This window comes from Triturus cristatus, chromosome 2_1, assembly GCF_964204655.1.
Source record: "Triturus cristatus chromosome 2_1, aTriCri1.1, whole genome shotgun sequence".
NCBI lineage: Eukaryota > Metazoa > Chordata > Amphibia > Caudata > Salamandridae > Triturus > Triturus cristatus.
Window position 1 is genome coordinate 422836483 of NC_140581.1, and position 24603 is coordinate 422861085.

Below are 24603 nucleotides of genomic sequence, written 5' to 3' on the forward strand. Positions count from 1 at the left end.
TGTATTCCTGGTAGTGTATTGAGTTTGCATCCACTTGTTGCTAAAGACCATTCTGAAAATATTTCCCAAACAAAACTGGCAACACTGTTCTAACTACAGCATTTTATTTTTGCAAAAGCAATAAAGAAGTAAAATAAATTTAAAATAGGCAAAAGTCGCATCCAAGAACCAGAGGTGTCAAATTGTTCCACTGACATACTCATAGTTTGGCAGAGGCCGACTTCATTATATAGAACGGCTGATAGAATTAGCACATTTGGTCACATATACAGCAAGCCTATGTGTGTGTCATTTGTATAGCTCAAACCTAGCCAAAAGGCATTGGTGCACTCAAAGGTAAAGATAACACTCAAAAGGTGATTGGAGGGAAAGCTTGGCTCTGACAGTAGGGTTAGATTGTTGCTTAGTTGTGATTAAGCATTCTTGGAATATGATTTGGGCTCTGTCCAGTCCCCCTGACATTTAATAAGTGCTATATAGGTCATCTTCTGTTTTCTCTATAGGCCATTGCGCCTCCAGGAGGAAATGTGGTCTAGTGACTAACTTGGCGACTGTGCTTTGGTCTGAAGTGTAATCCTGCCTCTCACACTTATCACAGGGTATGATGATTGACTGAGTACTTTATCTCGGTTCACACTAAGTCCCTCACTTATCAACATTTTTACTATTTAGAAATGGGCTAATACAATATACTTGTAGCATTGATGAATACATGCAAACCAATAGAACTGCTTCAGGCCTCACAGATTTTAGACAAGAACGTCTGGAGGAAGTTAAATCCTATCTTGCCTTCCTGTAACAAGTCAAATACATGTAGTTATCAGCCAAAAACAGAACAGCTGATGAACAAGCACTCCTAAAACAAAGTTACAGTGTAAGAACTAGATCTTCTTACAGTCATCTAGTGAGTTGCACATTTAGCATGCGAATAGAACCTTTGTTATTCATGCTCATATTAATTAGCACACCACTGCCTGCTGGAACTACATCAAACCGTAGAAATATATATGTAACATACGTTTCACAATACATGTGCTGGCACTCGCACTTTAAGGGCCTTTTAAGGGGGATGGTGACTAAACCACATTGCGCCCCCTCCCTGAATACCTTCAGGAAGACCCTCAAGACCTGGCTCTTTGGCTAAAGAGATCTGCGGACAACCTTCCCCCCTCGCACGCTTACAATTCTCTGATTGATTGATTGATTGACATGGAAATTCCAGTAAGTCAAACATATATTCAGTAGCATATCATACTAACATGTCACTGGCAGTGAACCAGTCCAGCTGGACGTTCAGGGGTACCAGTGTGTCGCGAAACATAGAGTACTCCCAATAGGCCTTGTGACCCTGGCCTTGAGCGACGTTGGTTCTAATCCTACTGTTCCCACTTGATCACATTGTGTGATTCTGGGTAGTCCACTTAACTTATTGGGTAAATAACTGTACTTCCTTGAAGTGTTCATAAATTCTTTTTTTTTTTTATAATCCTTTTTTTTATTGAAACAAGCATTGGTTCATACAACAATACAGAGGTCACAGAAACTGAAGAAAAATTAAAAACGACATGTGGATGATAAGGATTACATTACAACATAAGATGGAAACATCACGGGGTGAGGGGAGTATTCGGTTCAGAGCATTCCGGCGGTGTACAGATTTCACCCCGATAGCTATTCCAGGGGCTCCAGATGCGTGACTATTTTTTGGGGCTACCCCAATCGACGTATGTAGTCTTCTCCCTAAACATACACCAGTCGAGATCTCTCTCTCAGGAATATTAACGTCAGTGGTTTAGCCGCTCCCCACAGTTGTGCAATGTTTCTTTTGGCAATCATGAATCCCAGGGTCGCCCACTGTGTCTGGTGAGTGTTAAGATCTGTGGGTTCCCATATGTTGAGGAAGCAACGTCTCACCTCCGGCAAAAGACTGGTATGGAGTGCTGCGGACATTACCTTGTGTATCTTATACCAAAAGGCGCTAACGAACTTGCATTCCCATATAATGTGGAAAAACTTTCCTAGCTGACCGCACCCTCTCCTGCAGTCCCCTCTGTCCGTGACCCCCATGTGGATCAAGCGTTGCCCGGTGATGTACACACGGTGGAGGATTTTTAATTGTACCAGTCGAAGGCGCGCTGGTATGGCGACCACTCTAGGAGATGAAACTGCCTCTTGCCAATCTTAGTCATCTATCTCAATCCCTTCTCCCGTCCACTTCTCCCTTAATACCGAGAGGGGGTCATTCATATTATTTATCAGGTTTTTTTTATATATTAGAGAATTCGTCTTTTCTGGAAGGTGGACGTCCAGGATTCTGTCCTCTAATGGCGAGGCTGCAGTAGGTGTTGTGCCTGCTGGTATATGCGTTCGGAGTGAGTGTAGGATTTGGGCATATTGGAAGTATTCTGTTGCAACTCGGTCATGTTCAGTCTGTAACGTGTTGAGAAACTTAACCCGCCCCCCTTCTCCCCAGAGGTCCTTGATTTGCGTAATGCCAGTGAGATCCCATCTGTCGAAGCCTTTTGATCTCCATAGGCTGCCCAAAGATTTAGAGTCCCAAAGGGGGGTAGCCAGTGTCCGTTTACGTCCTCACCCAAGGGAGTTGGTTGCATCGTGCCAAACCTGGACCGAGTGTTTGGTGGGGCCCGTCAAGCTATATTTGTTAGACCATGATTAGAGCGCCCTGTTATAGTTTCTTCCAGGGAGGAGCCATTTATCCATGGCGTAGCCTGGGTCGTCACCCCGTCCGTAAGTGCCGTGATTTATGGCGGCTAAGTGCGTGGCCCAATAATATTTTTCAATATCTGGAAGGCTTATGCCACAGTCGTACCAGTTCAGGGTCAATTTATTAAGGGCAATACGCGGTTTACCATCCCAGAGTAATTCTCTCTGCAGGCCCTCAATTTCTTTAAAGTATTGTGCGGGTACCGGGTCAAGCGTATTTTGCAAAGCATAGAGTAAGCAGGGCAGGGACATCATTTTAAACAGGGCTGATCTTCCCAGTAGGGAGAGGGGAAGGGATTTCCATTTTCTGATGTCTTTCTTAAGCCTGTGCAGGGGCGGGAGAACATTTTGGGTACACCGCACCGAGGAATCATGAGAGATGAAGATGCCAAGGTATTTAAAGCCCGCTGTGTTGACCTGGATTGGGCAATTTCGGGGGGGGTGGGTATAGGAGGTTCTCCCCTCAGCGCCAACCCCCAAGATTTGCCCCAGTTAACAGTAAAGCCGGAGAATCTACCAAACACTGCCAAAATGTCTAGTACAACTATCAGGGATTTCGTCTGGGAGGCCAAATAGAGTAAAATGTCATCTGCATAGAGCGATATGCGGTCTTCCCATCCGGGTGACCATTGCAGCCCTCTTATCATCTGGCCATGTCGGAACCAGGCCGCCAGTGGCTCCAGAGCGAGGGCAAACAAAAGGGGAGAGAGTGGGCAGCCCTGACTGGTTCCACGACTGAGTGGGAACGTGGCTGACAATTTGTTATTGACCACGACCTGCGCCAAGGGTTCCTGATATAGGAGACGCACCCATTGAATGTATTTAGGCCCAAATCCCAGTTTTGTCAATACGGCCCAGAGATATGGCCACTCTACCGTGTCGAATGCCATGCTCGCGTCTAGGGACACTATCACCGCCTACTCCTGAAGGGTTAAATCTCTGCCCAGCACTGCGTGGACCCTGCGTAAGTTCAGGGCCGTGTTTCTGTGAAGCATAAAGCCGGATTGGTCCGGGTGCCCCAGGGTGCCTATAACCTTAAGTAGGCAGGTAGCCAGAAGTTTAGCCAGGATTTTAGTTATGGCGTTTAGGAGGGAAATCGGTCTATATGAGGCACAATCAGTCCGGGGTTTCCCTTCTTTGTGTATGGTGACTATAGTGGCAATTCTCTGATCTCTCTGTAAGGCCCCATGTTCCAGTGATTCCTCGAACATAGATTTCAGGTGCGGTGCAAGATTATTGGACTGAAATTTGTATAGCTCAATGGGGATGCCGTTTGGTCCAAGAGCTTTGCCCATTTTTGGTGCCCATATTGCTTGCGCAATTTCATCTGTAGTCAAGTCACTGTCCAAAAAAATTGCGATCAGCTGTGGGTAGGTAAGGGAGTCTAATGTCACGTAAGAGGTTGTGTGAGTCTTCCTCAGTGTGTGGAGTCACAGTCGAATATACCAGTTGGAAATGTACTATAGCTTGGGGTTCAGTCAGAAAGGCGCCCTCGTCATGTTTTAGCTCAGGGACTAGTCTGCTCGCTCAGTCCTTCTTATCCAACCAGGCTATTAGTTTCCCTGCTTTGTCGCCCAAATCGTATAGCCTACCTTGATGTTCTCTACTCAGGGATTTGGCTCTGTCGGTGACCAGGGCCCTATAGTCCTGTTGCTTCAGGGTCAGGAGGTGTAGCTTCTCGGGTGTTACGCCTGCTTCTAGGTCACTCTCAAGTCGATAGACTTCGGCCTCTATGTCGAGGATGACTTTTTGTTTTTCTCTTTTTGCCCCACTGATGAAGGACAGAGCCTGACCTCGGATCACTGTCTTGAAAGCTTCCCATAAGGACTGGGACGAGGAGACAGACCCTGTGTTTTCGGTAAAATTGTCTATGGCCTTGAGAAGGTTTGTGCGAAGTTTCAGATCTTTAAAGTACCAGGGGTTAATTGGAGCCAGCCTGCCCACCGTGGTTTGACTGAGTACTATGTGTGTCTATACCGGAGAGTGATCGGAGATACCCCTAGCTAAATGTCTGATTTTGTGTATGTGCGTAATTTGGGCTGCTTGCATCAGGCAATAATCAAAGCGGGATAAGCTATGGTGGGCGCCCGAGTGAAAGGTATGTTGTATCTGGTCTGGGTGGTAAACTCTGCAAGCGTCCACCAACCCCATGGTGTCCAGGAACTCGGGCAGCCAGCTTGCAGAGGGACTTATTTCCCTAGGAGGGTAGCGGTCCAGTGTGCCCGAGACCACCGCGTTAAAATCGCCACTGAGGACCAGGAGGCTGTATGGAACCGTGAGGAGTGAACCCAGATCAGTGAAGGTGGTGTCTTGAAGACCCGGAGGTACATATACTGATATGAACGTGATCGTGTTGCCCTCCCAAGTGCCCGAAATCCCAGCGTATCTGCCCCTCTCATCCGTCCAGACAGAGCCCACCTCAAGTGGGAGTGAGTTTCTAATCATAATACCGACACCTCTGGAGCCAGATGTATAACCTGCGTGTGCGACCATTTTATATCGTCCCTGTGCATAGCCTTGCCGAGGTTCCCCACCAGGTGCGTCTCCTGAAGGAGAACGATATCTGGGGCCAGCCGTCTGATGTATTGAAGAACCACACTGCGCTTGATTTTATCCCCAAGTCCGTTGATGTTCCAGCTTAAGATCTTAGCATTTTTGTCCCCCATGTCGCTCATAGCTCAGGTTTCCAATGGCTGGTGCCTCTGCATTAATAGTAAAGTGAATTACCAGTGCGCGAACAGTAATGATGCTTAAATACAACTCCCCAAACCAACACCCTCCCTCCCCCCGCCCAACTACCCCACACCCTGCTGCCCTGCATTCTAGGTTCAAAACTGCACATAGAAAACTTGCAGAGTGCCTGTCGCCCTGAAAACAAACTATTAGTAGAAAACGTAAGGGTGCGGCTTCCCGTATTCTCCCCCCCCCCCCCCAATGTAACAGAGAAAGAAACCCCTCCATAGGTCACACACCAACGTTCAAGTGACCAGTTTTGGAATGGGGAGGCATTTTACCAGGAGAAGTTCATAAATTATTTAAGTTTATATTAACGTCGCTCGAGTGTTTAGTAGTAGAATGTAACATACATGTGAGGTGTAAAACGGCTCAAGACAAAATACCTACACATTTTAAACATGATAGTGGCAATGAATATAACTTTTAAGTGAAAGAGTGTGTTTTCCATGTGTCATAAATCAAAGCCTAAACAGGCAACAAGTGCTTGTCATTGTGGTCAGAACTGCTGTGAATGGAGAGTTCAGTGTGCATGACCTGGTCTTTACTCTCTCTGCACTGAATTTCCAGTAGTGATTTTTTGACATGGATAATTTTGGATTCCCTCTTCTCGCTCTAGTTTTAATACAGCTTTCTTCAGCAGAGTAGCTTAGCGTTAGAGATAACCTGTAGCAAACAATAACAATTATTTAGCTAAGGGATGAATGGTTAGTAGGATCTCACTGAGCAAGTTGCTTTGCGGCAATGTCAACAAGGCCTTATTCTCCTCGAATCTCAATCGCCACTACAATAAAACAGTTTTATAATAAATAAAATGTATTTCACGTGAAAATAGCTTTATGTAACCTCCGATTTTTTTTATTTTTTTTTTAATACCTTTCTTTATATTTTTGCAGATTTTAAGGTGGTTTCCTACATTATAGTCACATTCTATATAGATGTTACATTTAGAGCTCCCGGTTTTATGGTATTTATTTTTTTAGCATTGTCATCTGTATTTATCCATATTAATTTTTTGATAATTTTATCTGTACTTATCCATATTTATTTTGGGTTGTGTGAAAAAGTAATTAAGCTCTAATTGGTATATTTCCACATTTATTTAACTAATAAATATGCACTCATGCTCAATGACTGCTAGATTTCAGTGATATGAAGACCCGCAAAAGATAAATCCATGCACTTGCATGAAAATATCCAGATTTCAGTATCAACCTTGTGCATATCTACTGCTGTTCAAGTCTCTTCACTAAAATTCCTTTCTTATTCAACCCCTTACCTATCAATCCACAAAGCTATTGGCCTGGCAGTCATGGCAGAGAGTATTTTTAGAATCACTCAAAAAGCAACCCAATTTCAGTTTTTATCAACATTTGAAAATTAAATACCGACAAGGAAATAAATGTTTTTCTGTCTGTATTTATCAGTAAAAATGGGGAACCTTAGCTACGTTTAAATTAACTTTACCTCTTAATTCCTTACTGTTTGTTTATGAAACGATCAGTCTTCAATTGGACCTTTGTCACCTTGCCATCAGGAAAGAAAGACTTCTGAAGTAGGAGAAGAGAAATGAAAACATCTCTTTTAGACCTTGAGCTGGCGTTCCTGTCACCGACCTCCATTAAATTGAATACTCCATTTCAATACTGCATTGTTCTCAAATATATACAAATCCAAAGCATCTTTGCAAGTAGCGATGCCAACATAGATGTAACCTGCTCTTAGCAAAATCACGGAGTGTTCTCCTAACTGGTCTGGTCAGGAACTTGAAGCATGCACAGTCAGTCTTTTTCCCGATTCTAGTAAGTTAAAACACATGGGCTTATATTTGCCTTAAACTCATGTTCCACTTCGTATGATATGTAATTTCCCTCCTGTGATCTTAGAGTTTTTCTGATACAGCTTATCTATAGCCCTGCCAGGAGTAACACAATGATACTTATAATTCAACATGTGTGGCTTCTATAGCTCCACAAAGAAGTAAATCATAACTCTGCAGATCACGCTTCTGTGGCTATTGACAGTGCAGTGCTTGATTTTGTTAGAGGAACTCTTCTTCAGATATTGGTAAATTCTTCCTAAACTTTCCTAGACTTCCCTCATGTCTCACAGCATTTAATTCTCAGATGCATACGATTACTTTTAGGGCGCTCCAAAATGATAGTTCTTGCGAATGCCAGAGTACCAAGACTCATTCTTCCTATATTTCTGTGATTTACAGTCAAACAGCACTCCAATATGCTGGGTCTCTTCTTTATTAGCAATATCTTGATTAACATAACTACAACCACCTGAACGTTTGGATCTAATGCAGGAAGGAAAAGACATAAAATATCCTAAAGTTTGTGAAACCGTTTCAAATATTTTTTAAAGCACCCAATAATCCTTTACTCGCTGGATTTAAGTGTTAAAATAGTTTTGGTGTATTAAAAGTGTATAGAATAGTATCTAGTGTCTCAATAAATCCAGGTGGATTAACCACTTGTAATAGTGGTGTTCCTGGTGTCGCAATGCGCCATGTGATACCTGAGGGGCATAATGATCAATTGCTGACCTCATTGTTACTTCTTGCTTTCGTTAAACTGCACTGGCTAAAATATCAGTTTGCATACAAGAGCTTGTTAGGATTTGGCCAGCAAAGTAACAGTTGCTTCTTCTGGTGTTGGATGTAATCCATATCCACAACATTCAACCCATTCATTCACAGTAACTATATAGCCAAATCTTTTCTTTAAAAAAACATGGGTTGGCAAATTCAATTATATATGAACCATATTTCAATAGTGTGAACAGTTCTGAAATGCTTAGTTTTAGTGAGGCAACTAGTGAGCATTTGCCATTCAAGTGTTGTCGCATTACATTCATTGTGTAGCATAACCTGTTTACATATCAAGGAACTACAAGTTGACTGCTGTATTCTCCTTGTGGGGGAAAAACCAGGTGGTTTTCTAATAAACAATGCAGATAGTATGAAATTTGCCAGTAGAAATATCTTTTTGCATCCCCTAATGTATTATACCACCCCATTTTTTTCTTTTCATTGACCAACCCTCAACATGTAGCTATGGGTAGAGAAATGGTTTCTTAAATAAGTTGTGATGCCTAGCTGTGCAAATAGTGTGAGTAGCAATAGTTTAAATTACTGTACTGAGATTATGCACAATGTCGTTAATGTTCCTCATTATTTAGAATTCATACTATAAGGTAAATTATTGTGTTGGCACGGTTGCATGGTACTTGGTTGTTTTTTTATTACCTGTACAGAAGATTGAAATGCAAATACAGTTTTCTACTCTTGCTCTGTTTTTTTAAGATCTCCAATGTTTCTCTCACAATTCTAAACACAAATGAAGCATATTCTGAAACTGAATGTATTCTTCTAATATTCTATAGTCCTCCATTGATTATCTTGAGTGTGCTTTTAAAATTTGCAATGTCTATTTTTCTGATACTGTAAACTGATTCTTTTTCAGAATAGGATTGTTTTCATAACTGCAATAGTTGCAAGTGTTATTAGATATTACTTTGTTCTTCCCGTTTGTTGTGAACCCACTTAAATTCATATCTTCATTAAATGAATGTTTTGTTATCCAGCCAAGGGATGAATATAAGACTATTTTTGACATGGTTTCCCCAAAGTATATTTTGCAATATGAACCGTACCATATCTAGGATCCACATTATAGGCTAGTGGGCCTACAGCTCTTTTAGGATATTCATTTCTGTGTAGGTTCAAAATGCATGTTCCTTTAGATTAGAGTTATTACCTGAAAGTGCTAATTTGCAACTAAAGTGTTAATGTTTTAATTACTTAACATTATAACCTAGTTCCAGTTAGGCAAAGGTGATTAATTTTGTTGTGGCCCTTTGGGAACGATCTTTTCCTTCCATCAATCAGGATTTATAAAGAGCAGCAAATCACCTGTGAGGGTATCAAGGCGCTAGAGTTGCTAGCTGCTTCATGGAGAAATCATTGAAAAACGAGTTAAAAGCATTAGAAAGCACTCAGAAAAAAGGAGGATAGAAAGGAGAAATTAGTAAAAAACGATGCAAAAGCCTCTTAGTCAAATCATCAAAGATTTTTCCCCATTGGTTGTATGGACCTTTGTTAACTGACGTGAAGCATTGAAAGGGAGAAAACATCAACAATACATTTCTAACTTGTGAAGCCCATGTGACTCCACAATACAGAAACAAATTAAAGCAAACAGGTGTTCCAGAAAGAAACTTTCCTTCTCTTATGTAAACCTAAGTCAGATAGAGAATCATCTATCAATGATCTCTAAATTCAGAGCATAGAAGAAGGTGTCAGAATAATCAGACTTCACACAATTTGCAACTAACAGGAGACTCAAAGTCCTCCTCTTCATTCACACTACCAGGGACCAGTCAGATCACTACTTGAGTGCATCTCCAACATAGCTTTGAATTCCAAACGCAGCAAACTGAGACTGCGGTTCTCAACCTAGGACATTCTGACATCCTGGTTCATGAAGAACAGAAACTTCTTTCGACCATTGGTTCTCCACGTTCACTGCCAAGTGTTCCTTCAGGCCTCTTAATCAGCAGTTTAATACAAACTATAAGCCTTTCTCAAACTAATGAAAAATACACCTGCAAGAAAAGGAAAACATGCTGGCATAGCAAAATGTATTTCAATTGAGGCCTTTATTCAGGCTTACATGAAGCATTAAATGTGCCCTTCGAATACTTGATTAAACATGCACACATGTAACATGAAAAATAGATGTAAAACGTGAGTAAAAGAATACATGATTTCATTTCTAAACTAAACATTAGTGCACACATCTATAAATCTCTACTCTCTACAGCGATTACATTTCAGTAATATGATTAAATGCTTCACTAATGAAGTTAAGGCATACAGTGAATATAATATCAAATGCACATATATATTGGCATTTCTGTGACGTGTAAGGGTGGAGTCTAAATTTTGCTGCCTAAGAGTCCTACTTCAGTTAACATCTGTAGGTTGGGTCATAGATTTGACAAAGCCAAAAATCTCCTTGGATTATGTTTTTGCGAGTCCTATGCTCCAAAGAACTTGGTTTTGGCCGGTCTGTTTTCCTTGGAGTAGGGTTTCCAAGTAGACAGGTTGAGGCTCCATTTCCTTTCTAAGTGTAACATAGCTGTTTTTTTGCTATCAGAAGTAGTCAAACCTTTATTTATGACTGTGTGTTAGGTCATAGATTCTACAATCCCCAAAACCTCCTTAGATCAGTGTTTCCCAAACCATGGGTCGCGACCCACTTGTGGTAGCGAGCTGTTTTTTGGTGATGCATGAAAGTCCAAGCAAAAAATAAGGATGCCATTCAACTCTACATTTAACTTATCACATTTGCTGCGCTTCAAAGACCGAGATCAACTGTCAGTCTGTCTTCTTTCAAATGGCTCCCTGTATTTTTTAACCTCTTCGGCGCTAGGCCTTCCCTTCCCCATATTAAGACCTTTTTTGGGCTAATTGGGGTAGTTTGTGCTTAGGACCCCATAACGTTTTGTCCACATAAGGTATCCATGCCAGATGTGCGTCCTTTTTTCCAACATCCTGGGGATACTAAAGTTACCCAGGGTTTGTGGATTCCCCTGGAGGGGACTGAGAAATTAGCCAAAATACAACTAAATTTAGGGGTTTTGGGGAAAACTGGGAAAAACCTGCTGCAGAACAAAGCGTCTGTTTTTTCCCCTGCTAGTGGCATCAGCAAAGGGTTTGCGGTGCTAAGATTCCCAGCTTTCAGGAACAGGCAGACTTGAATCGGAAAAACAAAATTTTCAACACAGTTTTGGCATTTTACTTAAAAGTAAATCTTTCCAAGTTTAACCACTCTGGCCATCCGACTCTTCCATACCGGTTAACTACATGTCTCATGCAGGCCATATTGCCTCAAAAATGTATAAATTCTTATCCAATCCGTCCCAAACACAAACCTCGATCTTTTACTCAAAGTGGGACAAGCATTTTGGTCCTGATGTGTTTGACCACATTTCCGATGAGACCTGGCAAAAGATTAGCAAGTTTTTGTAATGTAATAAAATCGCTCTGTCGCTCCTGCAATCTAAATTCTATACAATGAACTTGATCCATTGGACCCTAGCCAGACTTCATAAGCTAAATCTGCGAGACAAGAAGAAGCTCACGTATTTTGGGCAAGTCATCTTGGCGCCAAGTGATATGAGCAGGGCTCCCGGTTTGATCCCCGGCGCTGGTGGCAGCTCAACTTGGCACCATGCGACTCTGGGCAATAGCTCCCTTTATCTCCCAGAAACCCCCTGGCGCCTTGAGACACCTGTTGGAACTGTAATCGAGAGACGGGTTCACATCAACGCATGTTTTTCTGTTGCTAACTCCTTGACCCTTATTGTGACAGTCCTTAGACTGAGAGCTTTAAGATATATACACCGTAAGTCACCCCAAAGCTGACATATTGAAAACTGAGAGACTGATCTGTTACTTATGCAAGCTACTAGGGAGTTCTTCTAACCCTAGGTTATGAACCTCTAGATTAAGTGAAAAAAATGCTGATTAAAGATGTGATTTTATGAGCAAAGCTGTGATAGTATACACCTTAAAGGTGTGATTTTTCAGGCTGATTCTGTGAATGGGCTATTTAACCGGTTAAATAGTGATTGTCGTGGTCTTTCTTTGCTTTCTCCTTTTAAATGATTTATCCTCTTTCCTGTTTAGAAACCCTTTCCTTCTGGCTCTCTTCTCTAGTCTGTCTTTCTCTCTATGGTATACCCTTCTAGTTTGTTGCTTTCATATCCTCTGTGCTTCTCTCTTATATGTGACATTTCAGTGCCTTACCTGTGATAATTTTAATAACATTATAGCGAGTACAGCAAAGCAGTTATGTCCATGTAATGCGATCATACATGCCAACATTTTGGAAGAGGAAAGTGGGAGATTTTCAAAAATTTATCTGCAGAATGTATTCCTTCCATTCACCTCTTTCTTCGCCTGCATTGGGTCTATTGGCGTGTATGGGACTTGCAAGTGTGCTGCTGCAGGATTGGATATCAGAAATCAAAATATGTGTTTTTTTAGGTCTCGCCTGACCCAGCACATGCGCTGGTCTGGCGAGACTTTTTGAGAGGGCTCCAAAAAGTGCTACCAGGCCAGCCTAGAGCTACAGTGCATGTGCGCGGGTCCGCGCGCGCCGCGCTTGACCGCTTTGATGTTTAACGCGATTACTTTCGCTTTGATGTTTGATCGCGATCACTTTCGCGGCCGCTTGTTTTGCTCAGCGCCAGGCGCTTGTAAAATAGACCATATGAGATAGTTCAGTGGGTTAGGCATCTGCTACAGAGGTCTTTGTGTATCCTGAGCGTGGTGGGGTTCACGCTGCACTTTATCCTTCTGAAATTCATAGGAGAGCCATTGTACCGAAGTCCAGTCTTGTGTTTTAGAGCTCCCCAGCATGACCTGATACTCTGTCGCACGTCACAGAGGCTGTGGCAGGACTGTGCAGTGCAGCGTGCGTGGAGCAGCCCTGGACACAGCCACTGCCTCGGGACCCGTCTGACATGGCACAGCAAGCGTACTGCAGGGCGGCTTCACACACAACGGACATGCTAGGATTCACACTTTTATGCTTCCACATTCTCAATATTTGTGTCTTCTCGGACTAGGTGGTGGTGGGTTCACCTCGGAGGTTCCAGTGATTTCAGAATGAATTTCTTTAGAACAAGGTAGTTTGACTTGAACATAAGATAAGGTTCGACATTTGCTGCCTCAGCGGTGCAGCCTTTGCGTTTCTCTTCTATAAACCATCGGATCGATATTTATAGCGCTGGACAAACCTCATATGAGCATCCCTCCCGGCACTTACCTATTTCAAAAGACCTCGTTTATCGCCTGTCCTCTGGCAGTCCCTCCCCACCCCCCACCTACATATTAGGAAGTTTCCACAAGCCTGACGTTAAATGAGGAAACCAACGTTAAATGATTAAACCGATTTTAGGTTTAGCTACAACGGCTTCACGTGCGTGCCAATTCCTGAGAATTGAAGCACTTGATGCCAAATTAGTGAAGACTTTGTACAATAGACTTCTCATCATAATAAGGATTTGGTAAATCGACATCAGTTAATCATAGTTTTCATAACACGCAATATGACTCCAATGGGGACAATATTGCATGTCCGAATACCTCTGGCGCATCTTGTGATAATTTACAGAACTGTTCTTAAAGGTTTTGTTCACTTTGTTATCAAGTTTTCAGCCAGTTTATAATTTTAATTATTCACTGCTGCAACATAAATACGATCCACACGTTATTAACATCACATATCATGTTTTCTAAAGAGACACGTTTTGCGGGCGAGTGCCCAGACATATAAAATACATAGTTTCGGTGTTTGACCCTTGTGAGCACCAGGGCATGTTTATTTACTGCAAAAACTGTCCTTTTACATGAGCTTTGGCAATATAAAATAAAACAGCTTTATTAATCTTTCCTGTACCATGCTACAAAAGTAATTGTGTTTAACTTGTGTATGGTAAAATCGATCTGTAATGCGCTGATCAATAAATAATGTAAATTCCCTTTAAATCGTGGTAATTGTCATGTGGGTGCTGGTGTTGGACTCCCACTTTGTGGGTGATTTCTATTACCTATATGTGATGAAGTAATTCCAGCATGTGGCATGAGCAGAGACAAATAGGCACAGAGTTTGTCCCCTGAAGGTGACTTCCTTGGTAGCAGCAGAAACTGTTTTGGGTCAGAACACTTTGTGCCTTGGAATCATTTTTTTTGCTAGTGGCACCTTCACCTAAACGGGCCAATGTAAGAAAACGTAAATTATATCTTTCGTGATTTATTGCTGTAATTGGAATGGCTACTGCACCACTGATTTTACTTGAGTAACACATCCCCCACTGACAGCCCAGCTCAGCCCTCTGCATAGGGCAGCACATTTTAGGGTTGGGAAGGCGCATTGTTTTGAGTTGCATTTCCGCAGGCTTTGTCTACATTCTGTGAGTCCATGATATCATGGCGGCCAACCTGCCAGATCACCCATGCGGTGGAGGCCAGTCTTACTAAACGCCAAATCAAGCGATGCTTCGTGGCCTGACAAGGAACATGTTCGCTACTTGCTTCCGCCAACGTGATTGGAGCACCTTCATTAACGTCTGCTGGCGTCCATGAGGTGGCTACTGTGGGCATTGTTTTTATATTTAAGAAACAAACTCTCCAAAACACTGATTGATGTCTAAAATACAAAAAAAATTCAATGACCCCGACCTGTAATGACTTTTCTCATTCCGTATAAGGCGAACTGATGATTTATTTAGGCCTCATATGGTGCCCCGGGGCAGGAAAAATATTCATAAGAAGGCCCGTCCTTACGGAAGTAGACCTTCTGACCTTCACCCCAGCTCCTTGAGGCGGGAGCTTTCCTCTCCTCTCAATGAGGAAGTTGAAGTACGAGGGCGGGGGACTCGGGGTGCTTCATCAATTTCAACAAACTCTCAATGACCCCTAAATGTCTCACTGGCTGACACTATGCTTATGCCAAGGTTATTACCTTCGAACAGGTAGAGGGTGCTGATAAATTAAAAAGTTAAAGTGATGCAGTCTATAGCCATGACTATGTTACAATTCAAAGCTGTAAAAAGCCCTGTACTTTTCTCTGTGGAAAACATTGACCTGTCAAAGAGCCCTGTTTTACACAATCAACATTTTGGTGTTGTTTCTGCCACACATTGCTCTTCTGTGCAGACAGTCTTGAATGTAACTGTATCAAATAACATAGACCTGTCTAACATGTGAGTCTATTCATATTTAAGGCGATGTTTTATCCAATTTTCAAATGTGAATCCGCTTTTACCCCAAGAGTTGTATCTCCCCATGCTCTTCAGTTCAAGTTAATTGATTGCAGTTCTACTCTTTCGCAGGGACGATGTGTTTTCCTATTCAAAAATCAATACAGCCCACAATTGGCATTAAAACAGCTGTAACTCCACCACCAGCACTGTCACCAAGGCCACCTCCATGGCAGCGTGATGTATTTCTGAAATAAAGATTGTACCGTCCTTAGGCGAGGGAGGGAGTACATTGCTCACTATAGCAAACGGACATCTTGGTAGAGCAGAGGATGTCAGTGTTTATGCTCAATGGTTATTGCATTTCCTTCCCTAAAAACCTAATAGGTGACAGAAGTAAGCAACAAGACATGCATTTGATTGACCGAGTTGCAAGAAGATAGCCAATAAAAGAGCGCTGGCTTTTTTCTGACCTCTGCTTATGCAGCCAACTCAAAACCAGGGTCAATACAAGAATGTGCGAGCGGAAATAAGGTTTTTTAAATCCATAAATTAATCTTGTGGCCAGATACATTAAAGTCACATCTGTAATATAATGCGGAAATATTTTGTGCTGGATAAACTAATGATGCATAGACAACGCAATTATTTCACTCCGCCACAGTTATAGGGAAAAGCCTGTTTTACAACAGGTCTGCAACAAACTGTGTGTGAGACTGTGTGTGTGTGTGTGTGTGTGTGTGTGTGTGTGTGTGTGTGTGTGTGTGTGTGTGTGTGTGTGTGTGTGTGTGTGTGTGTGTGTGTGTGTGTGTGTGTGTGTGTGTGTGTGTGTGTGTGTGTGTGTGTGTGTGTGTGTGAGACTGTGTGTGTGTGTGTGTGTGTGTGTGTGTGTGTGTGTGTGAGACTGTGTGTGTGTGTGTGTGTGTGTGTGACACTGTGTGTGTGACACTGTGTGTGACACTGTGTGAAACACTGTCACTCTACTCACTACTACTCACTCTCTACTACTCACTCTTTTACTCACTCTCTACTATCTACTACTCTCTACTACACTCTACTCGCTCTACTACTCTACTACTCACTCGCTACTACTCTGTACTACTCACTACTCTCTCTACTACTCACTCTACTACTATCTAATACTCACTCTACTACTCTACTACTCTCTACTACACTACTCATTCTCTACTACTCACTCTCTACTACTCTACTCATTTTCTACTATTCTCACTCACTCTCTACTACTCTCTCCTGCTCATTCTCTACTGCTCACTCTCTGCTAACTCTCTACTCACTCTACTCACTCTCTCCTACTCACTCTCTCCTACTCACTCTCTCCTACTCACTCTCTCCTACTCACTCTCTCCTACTCACTCTCTCCTACTCACTCTCTCCTACTCACTCTCTCCTACTCACTCTCTCCTACTCACTCTCTCCTACTCACTCTCTACTCACTCTCTATTACTCACTCTACTCGCTCTCTACTAATCAACCTCTCTACTACTCACTCTCTACTACTCTTTACTCTCTACTATTCACTCTACTCTCTACTACTCACTCTCTACTACTCTCTACTACTCACTCTACTACTCTCTACTACTCACTCTCTACTACTCACTCTCTACTACTCATGCTCTAATCTCTACTACTCACTCTCTACCTCTCGCGCTACCTCTCTCTGCCTCTCTCTCTATTACTCTCTTCTCTCTGCCTCTCTACCTCTGCCTCTCTACGCGCACACATATATATGTATATGTATGCATATGCATTTAGATATATGTATATATATACATACATATATACATCTGCATATCTATATAAATACAAATATAAATACATGCATACATATACATGTATGCATACATATGCATGTTATGTACATGAAAGTTTGAAAGACACTAATAAAAGCAAAGCTAAAAAGCCACCTAATTACAAACACAATTGCTTTAACTTAAACGAGGGCATGACCTATTGCATTTTCAATGCTTGTTTTAAACCTGTCAGGAGAACAGAGCTAATGCTATGGTAGGCAGGGAAAGCGCAATAAAAATGTAGTGCCCTTGTAAGCATGAGCAGGTCACTTTGCAAAGTGAGGCTCAGAAAGTGTCTTAAAGAGTAAAGAATGTCTCCAAGCCTACTACTGTCTCTTGGCTGTGCTGTTATAAACTGCCAATTCCATCTGTAAAAAAAAACCTTTTTATGGGCCTAAACCTTCATTTTAAATATGAATGCATCACCCCTGAGGTAGGCCCCGCTGCCCATAGGTATTTAAAAGTAGGACATGTAGAAGTTTAATATTCCTCATGTCCTTACAGTGAAAGTATAAAAGCTATTGTCACTGTAGCAAGACTGGCTGCTTATGTAGAGAAACGCTGTATTACAATATAACACCTTGTAATGCTAATTTCGGGTTTGTTTCAGCTAGAGAAATATGCGAAGGACTCTTTTTTTTAATAGTTAAACAAATTTAATGGTAAAGTCGATTTTTTTCTGTTACTGAAAAAGTACTTTATAAAAGTTACCTTTTACTTTCCTAAATGCTCTGGAGACCTTTCTATAAGTATTCAACTGTCACCTGGCAGCTTGATGGCTCCTCTGTGGTGATGTGTGAACTGCTTCCAGGATAGAGACAATGGGCCTTGGGTGCTGACAAGGATGGCTTGGGACTGTGCCCAGACCCTTTCTGCACTTATAAGGGCCTCCCCTGTCACAAGCAGATGCAGCTCACACCTGGGCATACCTCTGCTTTTATCCTTCTAGTCATCCAGACACCAACTGCAGTGGGAGGGAGAGCTGCCTCGAGACTGGTTTAGAGTGGCCAGGCAGGGGTGTGGAATTTAATAAAATATCTACTTGTCCATGGGACAAGTTGCTTCATAAATCCACTTGTCCTTTTTGTGCCATGTAATGCAGCGACAAATTATGGCAGCAATCTCATTATATAAGAGCACTGAAATAGCCTCTCTGAATATGCGAAGGCTCCTTCCATAGTAGGGTTTGAATACTAGCAATTCCCTTATATTGCCACGTTTCCGCAGATCTACATACTGCGGCTGAAGATAATGTTAAGAACAGTTTCAGGGTTAGAATGCCCTTTTGAGTCCGTGCAAACCTGCTAACTTGCATGTTTTAAGGAGTTTCACCAACTTTTCTTTAATCTTTTCCCATACTGAGAAAGGTTGGCCATTTACTCTGACAATGGCAAACATATAACTTCTTCCAGGGTTGGGGAAAAAGTGGTTGGAGGGAATGTCTTGCAAACACTAAGATTAAGAGGAAATCTCTATACCTGCATATTTGTTCAAGCTAAAATGCAGTTCACAAATATTTTCTAGGAGTACTATTTCTTGGCCTACTTCTGTAAAGGCTTGTGGATTCACGAAAGTCATATATCTGCACTTAATCCAAGAACATGGGTGCACTTTATTTAATAATTAGGCCTGGCGTTAACCATGACCTTTTTGTGTGTATTAAAGTTTGGTCTTTCTCGGACTGTCTAACGGCTAGCTTCACTTTTAGTAACAACATTCTATTCTTTCACAAGGAGTATATCGACAGTCGTTTTGTTCAGTGCCAGGTACTACTGTGCAATATGTGCTTTTTGAGACCAAAACAAATTTTGCTTTTGCCTATGTTTGTTATAATGGTGAGGGCCCGGCAGCTCCCACATCAATAAGGTTTTACAAAAACCATGCCAAAACAAGTCACGCATTGACAAAACCAAAAGTCTGACAAACAATTTCAGACCTGGCTTTACCAATGCTTGATTCCCATATTCTTATTAAAACTGGTTACACTAATTTTTCATTATGAATATTTTTCGGAAATACTAGTTTAAATCAATACATTTTACTAAATGATGCTGCAAAGAAATGGTACCTACATTTTTTCAGTAGTTTAGCTAAATGTTTTTGCATTTTTTTAATGAACATTTTATTTTGAAAGCAAAGAAACATCAATCTTGCTTTCAAGCTTCTGCAAATATTTGCATCTAATCAGAAAGCATTCTGGGAACAGTATGCATAACCTCATATTGCTAAACATTGAGATCGTGTGTACACATTTTTATACTGTAATCACTGTCAGTAGTGCAGTCTGGGCTTACAACATTTGCCTAGAGCGCCCACCCTAATTATAAAGTCTTTGCATTAATGAACCATAAAAACAAGTTTGAACAGCATTAACACATGGACACAAATAATACCTTGACTGCAGGCAATGCCTTTCCCTGATCCATAATGTGGTACTGTAAAATGTTAGCCAAAGGGTTTTTACTGTAGGGGGTTGGGCCTACTTGTCCCAAGGACTAAATTCACATGAGAACTTGTTGCCCTTGACCCCAAACAATATGTCCCGGGCGTCGGGCTATAGGAATTCCACATCCCTGTTGACATTAGGGTGTCAAATTCCCAGGGGTCATTCCACCCACTAACTTGTGCCAGACATAAATGTGGCACATCTAGGCACCCACTTCAGAACACTGCTGAACCTGTGGGTGATCAAAAGACTGAACCTGCTGTTTGAGACTTGAGAAAAGCTACACGACTGAAACTGCTCTCTCTTGTACCCAGGACAAAGTGGACTCTTGGGGTCATAAAGCTGACCTCCTGTTCATTTTTAAAGTGGCCTTTCCTTCAGCTGCCCAATGGCAACCTGGACCTGGACCTGGACTGGACTCTGTCTGCCACCCAGGGAATCTCGAAGTGCCTCCCCTGAGGTCCTGGGGGCTTTAGAAATGTACTCCTAGTTAGTGTATGCGGCCAGTGCTCCATCACACTCAGCATCATATTGTGCTTACGTTCTGTTCCACTGCGGCCATTGACTATCATTGACACCATGAGTCTATTGACAATGTCTCTACTGAAAACTTTGAAAATCTGCGTAGATCCTGTTCCCCTGATTAACATTTTATGATCAAACACAAAAAATCTACTCTATTTCTTCGAATTTGTTTTTGAGACCTTTGTTTTACATTTCAACTTTATTGCTGTTTTAGTACTGCATAAATACTTTACACATTGTCTCTTCGCTTCAGCCTGTCTCCTCTGTGCCATAACTAGCAGGGAGTTGAGCATAGGTTTAATTAGTGACTTTAGTGGTTCACCTCGACAAGGATTGTGATTATTACTTGAGGTGAGTACTTACCACCCCATAACTAATAACCCAGTTCCTTACAATGGGCGTATGTGCCAGTCGGGACATGTATGACTTACTTCTTGAAATGCATTGCAAGACCCTGGCTATTGCTTTGCAGTAGCATTACACAATGGCAAGGCAGGAGTTCAACGCAGATGAGCCGCTATTGCCAGAAGTGTAGCTTCTGCTCCGCAATATGTGAGACTTCCTGCCAGTACTGGCCTTTGTTTTGGGTAATTTCAAATAGCATTATGTGTACTTAGGCAGTGGAGCTGTCATTCTGACGTTATGCAGAACAGTTATGGCCTTCTTGCAATTATCAACGGAAACTTCTCCAGCATTTTAGCCGGGCACCAGCTATCACGAGAGCCGTCTACAGACCTGCCAAGGGGGTGCTGACACTTGCGCACAGATAGCACATTGGCAGTAGTGGTGACATGCTAGTGGAGTGCAGCCAGAGTTGTCCGTTTTGGTCCACCTAGGTCTTTTCATGTCTTATGCGGCTTGTTCGTGCCTCGCTGCGCCACCGGGGTTTGACACCTACCTACTTAAGGAGGTACTTATGGGGCCTCAGTCGGAGGAATGAAGAGTGATGCTCAGTAGCTCTGGGAGCGCTTTTCGTTCATTGTCGGTATGTGAGGGGGTGCTCCCTCTGGCTGTCTCTACTCCTTGTCACGAAATCCTAGAGTTCTCCCTGGATACTGACTGGCTGTGGCCTAGCTACCATGCTGCTGAGTATTTACTTCGATATGTTTATCCAATTACTGCTGCAGGACGCTCCAATGATGTACTGCTGTCAATCGGGGGAAGGAGGCCCTCAATGTAACCATGTGAGTGAGACGACGTCTAATAGCCAGGGAAAAGATGCTAAACAGAGTCATGCATACATTTTAGAGTACAACTTCCAGAAATTAGCTGTCCAAAACAAGGTGAGACTCTTAAAGCTCAAACACAAACATGCTGGTTGCATGACAATCTCGGGTCCTTGCCGTATTGGGGGAAGATATATCAGATGCGTTAGTCTAACCCTAGCTGCGTGGCACATGATAGGGTTGAAGGTATTTATTTATTTTATTTTATTTTAAAGGTTTTATATAGCGCTGGCTAGACCCGGAGGTATCAGAGCGCTTTACATGAGTATCAGACCATAGTTGCAGGTTACATCGTTACAAAGGTTACACAGTTATTAGAGCATGGTAACATAGTTACATGTAAGGTCGAGACAAACAAGAAGGACATATACGTAAGGGAAAAAGCAGGCAAGGGGCGAGATTCAGGGGAGGGGGTAGGAGCAGGGGAAGTAGACAGAGAATGGAGGGGGGAAAAGGGAGGGGAGGGTGAGAGACACAGCATGGAAAGAGGAGGGGAGGGTGACTGGAAACAAACCGGTAGACGAGTCAAAGCTGCGTCCAAAGTCCGGTAAACTGTTGTCCCAGGGGAAGTGGTATCATTTCCCCATCTCGGTTGCGAGAGGTTCCCTATATGGGGTCTCTGAGACTCCAAGGCCTACATACTGGACCCTTCCCCAAAAAAGGGAGAGGGAGTGCTTTGGTAAGGGGTGCCATACCATACCATACCTCAACTGTAAGTGGCTCCCTTGGCGCTGTGGACTCTCTCAGCGGGTTCGCTGAGACTCCAAAGTATAAATATTGGATCTTTCCCCAACAAGGGGAAAAGGAGTGCTTAGTCACAGGGCACAAAAGGGCAGGGGGCTAGGCGGTGTAGCATGCAAGGGGAGAGATTCAGGGGAGAGGGGATGGGAGCAAAGGAAGTAAACAAAGAAAGAGAGAGTACTAAATAGGAACAAACAGCATCAATTTGGGGGACAGACTGCTTTCTCTCTGTGGCCATGAGTTTGCCCCATCTCTAACGATTCACAGAAGTTTATAGTACGCTGCACATCAGCAATCCAGATGTTATCATATTAAGTTCTTGGGTGCAGAGAATGATGCAGAGGATGATGCTCAGTTCGCCATGTTGTGTTCCCCTGTTATCGGCACCTGTTAGTCTTTGGAGGCTGTGATGGCGAAGTAGGAGGAAACTCTATTATTTTATTGTTTTTTTGGCAGCATAGACAAGCCCTATCTCAGTATCAGTCTCTCTGGTGTCCAGAGTCTCCCCGAATTCAGTGGTGTAGGGACCTAGCACCCTCACCTCTTTTCCACCTACCGGGTGATTCTTTTAGTGGGGTGGAGTTGTTCTGGGGCCTGTCTCAGCATCCATCCTCCTGCTGTGCAGTATGGCTCTTCTCCCTTGTTGCCACAGTGCTCAGTTGCCCTTCACCACTTCACGATGGGTCTGCCATTAGTCCTGGGGTCAACCTGCTGTGCTGTCGGGGGTCGCCGCTATTTCCCTGGTGGGAGTCGTTGGGTAGGTGCCCAAAAGGATGATTGGTATTTTTGTTGCCCCTATTAATGCCCCGGAGTCACTGTGGTAATTGTTGCTTGCTCCTTTATCTATGGAGCGTCTCGGCCAGGCGCCATTTTAAAGTCAGGCACACAGCTTCTGCCGCCTCACAGCACCCGGCCGATGGGTCCCAAACGGTCCTTCTAGACCCCGAGGGACTCCGTGTACTCCCTCCCAGCACTGGGTCAACTCCCGCAGATGCACCGCTCCAGGTTGCTCAGGCGGGTCAGCCCCTTGCGTCCAAAATGGCAGGCGCTATTTGCAGTTACCGGATCAAAGTCCCGGTAAGGCCGTTGTATGCAAGATCAAATAAACATTTTAAAAGAGATATTCTACAAAAGTCTCCCCAAAGTGTTCACGTTCGCCTATAAGGCCGGTCTTCCAATTTTTGAATTGTCGTCTTGATGTTCTTGAAGAGGTGCAAGTATCTTCCAGGATGCCAGTGGCCAGTATGATTGAATAAGGCAAAATGCATCAACTCCTTATAAAAATTGTTTTTAAAAAACCCCGCCTGGATTAGAAATGGTATGTTACAATCTTGTCCCGGTTGGATTATTAGATATCTAATATTATTAGATAAAATAATACCCATCTTGAAAAAATCTTGCCAGATATGTCATACAAAAACATTAAATTAAATGAGGAAGTGTCGTCTTTTGGGCCTGCCTTGTATATTAGACAGCGATTTTTGCCTTAAAGCACAGCTAGGATTAAATGGGAGAACATTTGATTACATGCTTGGATTGAGACAGAATTGCAGTATTCCTGTGCAATAAAACAATTCAGGTATACAATGTGCGTGTCCGTAAAAGGGTACAAATAAAGTCTTGCCAGTTTATGGTTCTCCTGGCACCAGTAGTTTGACCTGCTATGAATCCTCACTAAGACGCTTCTATCTTCATTGTATTCTTTTCGTGAACCTAACCTTTGTGCCTGGGACAGCATCACCACGGCAGTTGCCTCAAAAGGGGTGTGCCTGACGTTCCTTATCAGACAGAATGTTCATTTGCAAATTGAAAGAGGGGTCCACGGGGTTCATGCATAATGGAAGAATGCCCCTTTACCTGAAAATGCCCCCTTCATGAGTAATCTTATGGATTGACCTCCATAAGAACAGAGTTTCCCCATTTTCTTGCAAATACGTAACCATGAGAATTAAAATAACGCATCCAGTAGGAAACTGGTATGAATTGTAATATTGGTCATGTAGAACTATACGACCTTTCAGTGGACATCATTTTTTGAAAAAACTAGTATCATGGTGTCACATTTGTGTCCATAAGCAATAGATTGTTAATGTTCTGATCAAAGCAGTTCCAGTTCTGGAAAAAAATGATAACCTGAATAGGTGATGGAGATAACATTGTACAGTAATTCAGAGGCCGGTGAAGGGTGGCAGAACCTTTCTTCTGATCACTGAGGTGATTTTAATGTTGTCAGATTCCTCGCTAAAAGGTGTGCGTGAACATAGAGATCGTTCTGTTGGAATATAAAAGATTGAAAATTAACCTGGAATTTCCGCAATATCTCTCTGTTCCAGCTTAGTGTGTGCAGTGAGCTACACCACGCAGACGAATGAGAAGATGTACTTCAGGAAGTTCTTCAAGTTTCAGGTAAGGGCCGAGTGTCGCTTCTGTGCGCTGCGTTGACCGGGGCAGGGTATGGCCCATCTTTCCATCTGATTCACCTTGAAATGAGACTCTAGGTTAAGGGCCTCGTGAGAGCTCCACTCACAAGAGATAAAGGATATGCTTACAGTGTACTTTTAAAAGACACACAATTGATGGACGGAATGCAGAACTAATCAAAACATTCACCCCC

The 24603-nt window shown here is 42.7% G+C and overlaps 1 protein-coding gene across 4 annotated transcripts in view; it reads left to right on the forward strand.

The window, feature by feature from the left end:
• Positions 1 to 24603, forward strand: part of TRAPPC13 (trafficking protein particle complex subunit 13) — a 398706-nt gene that overhangs the window by 267710 nt on the left and 106393 nt on the right. For all 4 annotated transcript variants that reach the window (XM_085631781.1, XM_085631789.1, XM_085631799.1 and 1 more), the window contains exon 6: positions 24323 to 24395. In XM_085631781.1, coding sequence (XP_085487907.1) covers positions 24323 to 24395 — 73 coding nt within the window. The remainder of the gene's footprint in view (positions 1 to 24322; positions 24396 to 24603) is intronic.